The sequence below is a fragment of the Salminus brasiliensis genome, chromosome 2, assembly GCF_030463535.1.
Source record: "Salminus brasiliensis chromosome 2, fSalBra1.hap2, whole genome shotgun sequence".
Classification (NCBI taxonomy): Eukaryota; Metazoa; Chordata; class Actinopteri; order Characiformes; family Bryconidae; genus Salminus; species Salminus brasiliensis.
The window spans coordinates 39903869-39915755 of NC_132879.1; the positions used below are offsets into that span (position 1 = coordinate 39903869).

At 37.5% G+C, this 11887-nt stretch overlaps 1 protein-coding gene across 1 annotated transcript in view; it reads right to left on the bottom strand.

Moving 5' to 3' along the window:
- rerg (RAS-like, estrogen-regulated, growth inhibitor) overlaps positions 1–11681 on the bottom strand; it is a 55619-nt gene extending 43938 nt beyond the window's left edge. The window contains exons 1-2 of the mRNA XM_072672661.1: positions 11584–11681; positions 2316–2491 (exon numbers count right to left, since the gene is read on the bottom strand). Of these exons, the coding sequence (XP_072528762.1) occupies positions 2316–2376 (61 nt within the window). The 5' untranslated portion in view covers positions 2377–2491; positions 11584–11681. The remainder of the gene's footprint in view (positions 1–2315; positions 2492–11583) is intronic.
- Positions 11682–11887: the final 206 nt, after the last annotated feature.

Consider the following 11887-nt stretch of genomic DNA (forward strand, 5'->3'; position numbering starts at 1 on the left):
TAAAGTGGCAAGTGGTTTGAACATATGCAGTGGCACTTCACATGTTTCAGAGAAAGTACTCTTCATTACCCTCCCAACTTAAGACCATTGTGTCATAAGTGGAGAGCTAGCCGGCGAGGGGGAATTCAACAATTTAACCTACTCGTACTAAGTGTAAAGGTGCCCACGCTACCTTATTCTTCACCAAGAAATCTCAAACATGATGAAGACTAGAAAAATGGAATATTCTATTATATTTAGTTGTTGAGGGTTCTGTGTGATTGTCCATTAAATATGTTTCTGCATTTTCTTGATGCCAAATAACTTGCACGTAATGACTGGGTTGACTGCAAAATCAAGGAGGTACTGAAATGAAGTTAGTGTAACCCTGCACATATGTGAGGCTGTAGCATTAGCCCAACAGTGCAGCTTACAAAGTAGAAGGAAAAAGAGTGCTAGAGAAAGGCAAGTCAAAGCATTCAGTGAGAAATATTAAAATGATGGCTACGTTGGTAATATAATAGCACCCCCCCCTTCATGCAGGGTGTCTGCACTCTCTCTCTGGCCTTTGTTATTATTAAAGCATAGAGCATACTGATAGATCATACTCTGTACTTTATTAGTGCTGGGCAATTATGTTGTTCTAATCAGTCTAATTTAATATATTCAGTTCTGCCAGGCATAAAAAGGGTCTAATGCACCTGACAATTCGGCAATGAATAGAACAGCGCAATTTAAAATGAACAGGCCTAAAAAATACTAAATAAGTGCTGCCCCTCTCCATTAGCAGAACTATGCAATCAAACACAGGGGAACAGAATGCAATAACTACAAATAATACATTGAAACGAGTCACGTTCAACATCTAGTAGCATCTTTTTCATAGGTAGTATATGTCAGACATGCTAAATTATTTCATAGATGTTTATGCATGTGTGTGTCAAATTGTGGATGTCTTGCATTTCACTTATGCAATACAAAGCTTACCTGTAAACTACAAATGCCCTTCTGCTCAATGCCCAAATGCCCTTGCATGAAGCCAAAGCACCTTTGCAAGTCTACAATTGTGCATACTTGCAATGGTTTTGTGTTGTCTGTCAAGTATGCCCCACAGTTGAATTTCCATGACTACTGGAAAACACTTTTCACAGTTCTAACGTTGTGAAAGCAAAGTGAATCTTCGCAAGAAGTATACAGAGGCCTTTAATGAGCAGGCTAGGAGAGATAGTTGCAGAAAACTATCCACCAGCATGGGGACGAAACACAGAAGAACCCATCCTTCTCTCAGCTGGACAGAGGAGTTCAGAAGATACTGTGAAAAATCTCACCAAAAAAATCACGCCCCCATCTTTTATCATTGAGGTGTGCAATGCAACAGGAGAAAGTGGTCTCATAATTTAATGCTTCAAAGATGAAATCTCTCATAACTATAAGTAAACACAAATAAGCTATCTTGCTAAATCACCTACTTATAGATTAAATATAGACTAACATAAAACAAACGACTTGATGAGCCCCTCTCATAAGTCCACATCAGATCACACGTGAAGGCAATTAACTCATGTTCAAACCAACCAAAAATTGGAGAAAAAGAAAGTGTGAATGTCATTTTTTTTAATCAAGACGAATGCATTGAATTGGTTTTGAGGGTCATGTATCTAAACATTTTCTTCTGAAAATTTTGAACAACAAAAATAGTAGCAACTGTAAAATCCAGCGTTGTGGCAATTGTAGTATTTGGTGTTTATGCAGCAGTACTGTATACACATAAGGGGACATAAGGCAAAGTGTGTCCCAATTATGCTCTCAACTCTCAGATGACTCTTTTATACACCCTTCGAGAACTTTGTAAAGACGCACTTAGGGTGAAAATATGGACAGGGCCAGTAAGTATGCAGAGCATGTACATGTGTGCAGGTCGTGAGGGTAGCACTCACAGTGTTGATTTATCACTTGCAAATTTGCTGTGTAGGCAGGTAGATAGACAGGTTCACCATCCAATTATTTCATCCAGACTGAATCAAAAGACTGAACGTGTTGTCTGGCCTCTGGTTATTGTCAGAGCATTTGATTTATGGATTTTAGGCAATGCCTTCAAAGGTTAAATGTGTTAGCCATTCAGTAGCCCAGTACTGTTTGACAGGATGTTGTGATGTGATGAGTAAAAACTTAAATATGGGTGTAGGGCAGCATTAAAAAAAAAGTTCCAGTGCAAGAGTACATATAGGCAGTCATAGAGTTAATTACGGATCAGGACTTCAAGAGCAATGTGATGAGACTATTCAATTATTGTCATCATCAATTTAATTCACATATATTTCAGTGCACACTCATACCTGATTTCCCCACTCCAGCTCTTCCGAAAACGGCCAGTTTTACTTCTGGGCTCTTTGCCATGATGACGCAAGCTAATTCAGCACAATGACTGGATCACGGAGTGGACAAGTATCAGCGCGATGTCCCCGCCACTTCATCAGTTCATCTCCGCCTCCACATCTATGAGAAAGATCTCCTAAAAAAACAGATACACAGTGTAAAGGTCACTTCTACATTTAGTTAGTTCTCATGTATGATTTCTAATAGTGTGTGAAAATATTGTTGATGTTCTAAGGCTTGTAAAAGGCTTTAAAAAAATTTATTTGAAGCTTACAACAGACATGTATTTTACCTCATTTTTCTACAATTGTACCTTTACACCACTATTTAACCATCATCATCTTTACTACTCTTTTAGTCTTACCATTTCACTGTCTGACCACTATCATGTTACCACTACTTAACATTAGCATTTACCACTACTTTACCACCATCATATTGACACTGTTTTACCATTTCCTCTTTAATTTTTATTTGAAGCTTACAACAGACATGTATTTTACTTAGTATGCAACAGTTTTACATTGACTGTTTGAGTAATGACCCTGGCACAATCCTGCCACTGCTGAACACCATTTTATAAGCTAACTGGAAGGGAAACTGATGTTATGTCTTCAGTTCACCTCCTTAAGTTCTAACCAATAGAAAAGCTTCTTTGTTTGGTATATACCTAAATATTAGTGGGGAAAAAATTACCACAAACCCTGTGGCCATCCTAAATGTACATGAATGAATGAGCTATTTTGACCATGTACTAGAAAGACAAAGAACAGAAATTTGCTAGCATATGCTAGTGTACTAAAGTATGCTGCAGGCAACATTCCCAAATGTTTGATCTGTGTCACAAATGTAGACAATGCTAAAAGGACTGAGAAACCTGAGTACATCATAAAATGGAACACATTGATCTATCTGACCTTATGCTAAATAGTGTTTTTTTATGACCAACCACGAATGGATCACTTTGGAAACAGCTTTGACATAATGACTCATGTTCAGCCAACGTGTGGGCAGTGTGGATGTGTGCATGTGTATGTATGAGGGAGGGAAGCCCACTAAATTATTCATTTAGCAGCAAAACGAACAGCGCCTGATGCTAAATATTCTTTGCATCAAATTAAATGTAATTCCCAGTCAATTCCTCATGGGGTCATGTTAACATTGGACCAGATCACTTGCACTTGCACACCAACAAAAGAGCCCATTAAGAATGGGCATTTATCTGAAGCTGAGAAAATGGAAACTGTACAACTGGTAACATTGTTTTTTGAGGTGCCTGACAAACCTGATGTATGCCACATGCAGACTTGACCTAACTTAAGCAGCATCCTCAAATGAAAGTCTTAAAAAGTAGTAGGTTAAAGCTGCAATACAACATCTTCATACATTTACCATCTATACCTTTAATGTTGAGTATCATCCGATACTGATCCAATCTTTGTGTTTTCATATAGAGTTTAAGAGATTTTAGTACACTACTCTTTTTAGTACAGTACTTACAAAATTGAGATTTTGGACTGATAGAGTTTCTTTAAAGATGTTGCTCTCTCATTTTTGAATGTGCTGTTCGACACTAGTTTAAACCAAAAAAGGTGCAAAGCACTTTTACTGGTACAACCAGCCTTTTCCATAACAGTCATATTAGCCAGCTGTGATTCGAGAGTGAAAGATGCTGTAGCAGTGTATTGTGTATTGTCCATGTGGGTTTGCCTGCATGTGTCTGAAATGCCCTGTTCTAGAGAAACTTCACAAGTCACAAGGTTTTTCTATAGCTATAGGAACCAGCTTTAACCCTGCGCCTGGAGAGCTTTCATCGCTTTCTGTGGAGTTCAACTCCAACCCTAATCAAGCTCACCTGATCAATTCCATTTTTTCCTTTAAAGGTCCCTGATTAGCTGAAAGAGATTCGATTTGGGTTAGAGGTGAAACCTGCAGGAAGGAAGGTCTCCAGGATGTGGATTGTTGACCACTGGTTTAAAGTCTATAAAAGCTCCCTCACAGGAAGCTATTAAATTAAATGGTTTCCTAATATGTTGCCTGATGCTTAAGACACTGTTTTTCAATAGTTCTCATAGTGAGAATCCTTTTCGTTTTTTTTTTTTTTTTCAAATTTACCATTACCATACCATTTTTCATAACCAATTGATCACCAATTTTAACACTATTGTTCACATTACCATTTGTCCCATTTTTACGTACAAATTTTTAAGTTTATATATAAATTTATTTTTATATATTTCATAGCATTATTTTACAGTAATCATTTTAACACTGTTTTACCATAACCATTTTACCACTGTTTACCAATAGCATTTTACTACTATTTTACCAATGCAAAATTTTACTTTTATTTTACTATTATTATTTTCTCTCTGATTTTACCTTTAGACCACTAACCATCATGATTTTTTATTACCATTTTAGTCTCATCATTTTACTCCCATTTTACCACTGTCTGACCACTATCATGTTACCACTATTTAACATTAGCATTTACCACTATTTTACCATTGTTATATTGACACTATTTTACCATTTCCTCTTTCCCACTAGTCCCATGATCATCTTTGGGCAGGCAGTGTACACCGTGTCAAACATGTGACTGTATGTAATGAACATAAAGCAATAAAGTGCTACCAGGCTCAGAGCTCGGAGCATCAACAGTGGTGAAGTGAGTCATGTAGTTTAGCCATGAGTAAACACTGTGTAGTCCTCCCAGCCAGGGGAAAAGAGAGGCTAAACAGTGCTGAACCACTTTTAGCACTTTTCTGCCAAGTCAGTCCCATATAGCTTCAAGTGTGCTCGAAGTGTGTCCTCCTTCACAGCATTTTCTGCAACAAACTTAGGCTGGCTTTATAAGTTGAACGCTGAACCATCATATGATTTGCTAAAATCTATATCCAAATCAACTCAGTTAGTCCAAGTCTATCAGCAAGGAGAGTTCACTCAAGTACATGTCACTAAATTCATCTGTTATCACACAACACACTTGCTGTTTATATTTGAAGATGCCTATGGATTGATGCTCTATAGATCAGGAACGTGAAACGCCATATACACACAGTTTTTCTGTTAGGAAATCAATCTAATGGATCTTTTACCTTTCATTTTGGCACGTTTTTAGCATGTCAGTGTTTAAACACAATACCATGTGAATTGCATTCCTATAATGGCATTTATGTTTAAAGTACAGTGAAAAGCAATAAGTGGAAAGTTTTGCTTTGATTTTGTGTTTAAAAAAAAAGAGGTCAAGCAATGTGAAAGCAGTATAATGCTGGTTTAGCAGAAACAAGCAAATAAGAAAAAGAAATGAGGAGTATAAAAACACAAAAATAAAAATTAATTAATTATAATAAATTATAATTATAATTAAAATTTTATTATAACTTAATAATAAAAAATTAATATGGGACATAAAGCCAATAATACTTATATCCAGGGTACAACATTTTAATAAAATAACTGTAGTTTTTATTTATTTATTTTTTTTTTATATTATTCCTTTAATTTTGTATTTACAATTTTATTTATGCCTATATTATTTTTATTTATGCCTATATTATGCCTATATTATTATTTGTTTTATTTATGCCTATTATATTATATGGCAATATATATCTCAAAGTATGACCAGCAAAGTATGTGACCGCCATATCTGTTTACATGCATGAGTGCGTTATGTAGACCACAGCGTGAAAACACCAGGAAGCTCAGGCTTTCTCCACTCCGCAGAACTTTTTCTTCTTAACAAAACAAAGTGCAAAGCACAACAAGATGTATTTAGTATTTTGATGAACATGTTTACATTTGTCCATGATGAATCATAATGCATGATATGTATGGCTGTATAATATTGGAAAAATGAATGAAAAAGATTAGATTAGAAATTAGATTTTTTTTTAGATTACAATTTACAATGTCTTTTTACAATTATATATATTATATAATATATATTGCGATATTACAAAAACACAATAATTTTCACCAGATGTTACCAGATGTCACCAAAAGTCAATGATCCAACATGGATAGATATGAATAACTTTTTTATTTTTTATTTTAAACAGGTCATAGAAAATTTGAAAAATGTGTTTTGTTTTTTTTCTTTTGCATCAACCAGAAAAACCGCCCACATTGCGCCCACAGACGCTGAAGCGATATACTCAGCAGCCCTAATGATATGTGATAATTATGACCCCACAGCATCTCCACAAACAAATAATACTGAAACACTAAACAAACCTGGTCATGTGAATTAACAGCTTTTTACTTTACTAGAGTGTACAGACACAGTGGCATGCAAAAGTATTGACACACCTTAAAAAAGATCTGTTACTGTGAACACTGAAGCAACTAAAAGTAATTTACAAAAAGCTACAGTTACAGATGATACATTTCTTTAATAGTTTTAGCTAGGCCATGTACAATGCATCATATTTTACCATGTACAATTACCAAATCACTTTTAAAAGAAACAGTGTTAAAGATCTGTTTTAAGATATCACTTTATCTTTTTACACTGACTGCTCATATGCATACATCCCTTGTAGGCACGGTACCACATGACATAGAATTTGTGGGTATACCTGATCTCAAAAAGAACCTAATGCTGTTTTGCCTACCTAAAGTTTTTAAATGTGTATGATGCATGCATTTCACTGCAGCACCTAAATATCATTATTCATCATATTTTACTGACAAATTTAATACCACGAAATATATCTTGTGTATTGGGTGTGTATAAAATGGTTTTTTTTTTGTGCTTGGCATTTTGCTTTGTTGGGACAAAAAAAGGTAAACAGCATCTCTGTAAGTATCAGTCCGCCTTACACACCCAGGAATGGCCATGAAGCCTTTATTTTAAAAAATTAAAAAAGAACCAACATTGTGTCCTAACAGCAAACTATGTAAGCAGGAATGACAAAAACTTTTCTACATCTTCGACTGTTGCGGAGGGCTGATTTAAACAGACAACCCGTTTCAGTCTTAGTTTAAATGGTTGCGCTGAGGTTCCACCTGAACAATAACACTGCAGTAAAGGCAGACGCCTTTCATTGAAACACAAACCAGGTGAAACTGTTCCATGACGTGGAGAACAGAGAACTGTACAAGCCTTCATTTTTAATTGCTGCAGTGGAACGATTTTTCTTTCTTGTTAATCAGTTTTTGTATCTTTGTTGCCCCCCAAAAAATCCAGTGTATTCTTGACGCACACTATTATGCATCAGTGTCCTGAGTTTTGTAGAGTGCAACTGTGAATGAATCCAGCTTATGGCAACTGGCTGAATCAAACTGATATGGTTGTGTGTTTCAAAATACACATGCACATTTGTCGAGATCCCAGACTAAATCTGGTGAGACCGATGACCAGGATCCACGTACAAATACTATCAAGATCAAGACAAATCTAAGATGTCTGGGGACTTGTATTAGTACTAGAGCACTAAAGGCCTTGGAGACTAGTACAAACAACTACACAAACAAGAGCTCGGCAAGACAAGCTCTACACAAACCCCCACTACGAAAAGTGTGGATGTGCCTGTGTTCCATCTGACAAGTCATAGAACAGGAGAAAGAGATTAATTGCTTCAATAAAAGTGCTGATGGATGAAGCTAAGTGCCCGGTAAGTGGTCTCAGGGGGACACACGCCGACAAATGAAACACATCTGGAGGAGTTGAAGGGATCCTGCAGCCAGGCTGAAGTCACTCACACGCTGATAGTCTCACATGTACTCTTGTCACCTTTTCAGACATATGGGACTGTGTTTGTGAGCTTCCCTTTTTTCACAGCAACATCCCTTTTTTTCAACATTTCTGCAAGTAAATCATTAGGAAACTAATAATTAAAAAACTAATAAACTAAGTCATTCAGGGTGGTTTGGTGTGAATCACTCTAGTCTAGAGAAACTTAAGTTAGAACAGTTTACAGTGGTGATAATATTAAACAGATGTACACCATTTACACCAAAATGGATACTAATACATAGCTTGAGTAAGTTTTAGTTATATATCTATATATTTGCATTTAACAGTATTTTCTTATTATTTATTAGCATTTTCTTATTATACATTTATGATTACCAATATACAAACAGTATAAAGGTACAACACAGTCCCTACTTTGCCAAGCAACCAGTGGGATCATCAATATTCGGAAGGTCGCCACCCCCCGCTATGTAATAGAGCAGTGCTTCTTAACTCTGCACATTTTAGTGGACTCCCTGCGGCTCTGAAAGGGCTTGTCAATGAGCTGATTAGTTGAATCTGGTGTGTTGGGGAACAAACTAAAATGTGCAGGATCAGAGTGCCTCCAGGACCAGGGTTGAAAAACACTGTAATAGAGCGAGAGGTTTTTTTAAAAAAAAACTCAACAACTGAGGCAGAGATACAGACGCAGCCAAACTAAACTTTCAACCACTTGTTAACGCTTAATCTACCAATAGCCATGCTGTCAAAGTAATTATGGATGCGCTAGAGTGGCAGTAAAAACAGCTGCTTTGGGGAGACAAAACACAGGTATAAATGCTTAGAACATTTTTGTGCTTTTAAATATTAATCTAATAACAATGTCAAACTAAAATATGATACTAATATAATAGAAAGTAACAGATTAACTGACATGGGTGGTGTATTATGTTAAAGCTATTCAATGGGGTCAAAATGTGGGTTTATTCTAGTGTTACACCCTGGAATAAATGACATGAAACACTATATGTGTTCATATGCTCATTATTGAACTAAGGACCTTCATTGTGGGAGGCTGTAACGCTACACACTAGAAACATACTAACCACATAATTCAAGCTGGTAGTTTTGATTTTTGTAGGCACTGGATATTATGGAAATTATTCAATTGCATTTTCAAAAATAAATATAGATTTGAATACATTTTTGCTTTACATAACATAGCATAGCATAACATAACATAGAACCAGTTTGTTTGTTTTTTTGAGGAAAATTAGCAGCCTCTACTATTTTGAGGTAGAATTGCATGAGAACTTCAAGGTAAGTACTTATTAAGTTACGAATGGGTCCGAATATTTATTTAAGAAAATTGGCTTAAGTTTAAGTACTACGTTAGTTGCGAAGGGTTGTGGGAAACGCTCATCATTTTAAGAACGTTCTAAAGTACGAGGTTACCAAGTACTTAGCTTTACAAACATTTTGGGAAAACTACCTCAGTTTTAAAAATGCAAAAGTGCAATTTATCATAGTGTGGAACATTTTAATCAGATAGCAAACAGCAAATTAAGCATTCAAGAGTTTGACTTGTGATGTGGTTTTGGATCTGTAGCTCACTCGCTAAGCTAGCTTTTGCTGAGCTACCTCAGTTACAGAAACACTGAGTATCAAACAGCTCTGTTCAGCTGCTGCTGACTAACTGCTGAGCTACCGACACAAGTGATGAAAATAAAAACTTGTGTCTGAGAGCGAGGACGAACAACTGGTGTTGGGAATAACAGAAAGATCAAATTGAGACGGGTTTTGCTGTGTTTTCACTTGTAGTGCTCTTAGGAGTGTTTTCAACTGTTTTCAAGGAACAGTTGATATCCGGGTTAACAAACTGTGGTTTGTGGATGTGGTTTGAGTTAGTTGGGAGAAGTGTCTGCATGTATATGCATATGTATTTGTGTATTTGGTGGACAGTCAGGGGAACAGGAAATGTTTTCTTGTCTGATTAGAACACCTAGGTGAGCCAGAAGGACAATATTAGCATGCAACTTACATACTGTGCCTTACTTTCCCTGTAAGAGTACATTCATCTCAGCAGCAGTTTACTGAATGCTGATAAAGCCACCATGCCCACAGTCACTAAGGATTCAAGGACATCCTCCTTATTTATACAAAGAAAATATGAGCAATAGAACATGTCCAGGAATCAAGAAGAAACAGCGAGAGATATACTGGCTGATATAGACATCCCCTTGGATTCTTTCCCACATGCCAAGGTCTGCATGTACTTTATAAACCCACAGTTATTTAGATATGAAAATAAAGACGTATTTAGAAAGGCAGGGCCAGGCTCCAGAGTGGCAGCACAATGTTAACTAGTGTAGCCATCTGTTAACTGATGTACCAGAATTTGCAGTAAGCATTTAGATGTCTAGTGATGTTCCATGAGCATAGGTTTGAAAAGATGCAGTGGCGCTTCATGTGACTCTTCACCCTCCCAGCACTGGTAGTATTGTTTGAAGGGGAGGTACTAATTAGTTCATGGGAACTGGAAATGACAACAAAAAAAAATCACAAAACATAAAGGCATGATCCAGTGGTCTCAATTACAGACCAAAATAGGGTGGAGACTGGAAACCTCCATAACAGGCCACAAATACTGAGGTGCCAAAATGACAACCCTAAAGTGTGTGGCACTGTGAGTCATTCCTCTTCACTCTAAAACATACGTTTTTAGTTGTTGTTGTTGTTGTTTTTTAACAACCAGATCCACTCAACAGACCACTCCACAACATCTTCATGCCATGTACAACACTTTTCCTGCCTCCAAGTTTCAGTTACATTAATAGATTATCCAACAAACTTGAATACAGTAAGCCTTCAAAATGTATGAAAAATATTGTGTTTTGAGTACTGAATCATAATTCAAATCTAAAGTGGGCTGCGTGAATTGTTATGCCCCGAATCTAAACGTTGACTAAATCTGACATGATCAAGAATGGAGCCCACATTTTAGACTGAGGCTGGCCCCAAGCTGTCACCCAGTACAACTCCACTTTCTCAGTTTAAGATGCTAGCTAGCCGTTATTACAGTCTGATTTACACAGCCCACCTTGGAACTAACTGCCTTCACTTCTTGATTTATTCCTGCAAGTGTGTGTGTTTCAGTCGAAGCTACTGAAATGAATGAACCGTAAAAACCTCACAACGTCGCTAAGAAACTGTGGTGCTGAGCTGTCTGGAATGCAAGTCCTGTCCTTGTGGCTAAAAGCCCTGACACTGACACACGGGTTTGTTGTTGTTGTCACTGTGAGAGGGCAGTGACGTGGACAGCCGTGCGTCAGCGGCATAAAAACGCAAACAATAGCAACAAAACACACGTAACACCGAAAAAGAAACCGCTGGACAATAGTGTGATAGGAATAACGATGAAGCTTTGCCTCAGTTGCGGTGCCGTCTGTGTAACATGGCCAGACTTAGTTACTGGCCAAGGTGACTTTCTGCGTGTAAATACCTTTGTAGCATTGCTGTCTGGTTACTGAAAGAATCCCTACCTGTAAAATATCCGCCCCCGCGTGGTGCAATTCGCGAGCCAAGTCGCTGGAGATGCTGCAGGTTGGTACACCTCCAGATGTGCCGGTGTACCGCTGAAGAGTGATCAGCTCTGGAGATCCAGGCACAATAAGCCCCGCCTTCTCTGCGCGGGGATTGGCTAATAGCGAGTAGTGGCGAGTGAGGATGAAGTGCAAGCCAATCGAAACGGTGGACGACCAACACAACTGGCCAATCCTAGCGCAGAGAGGCGAGCATTGTCGCACGCACCAATAAGTGGCGGTATGCAGCGCCACCTATAAGACT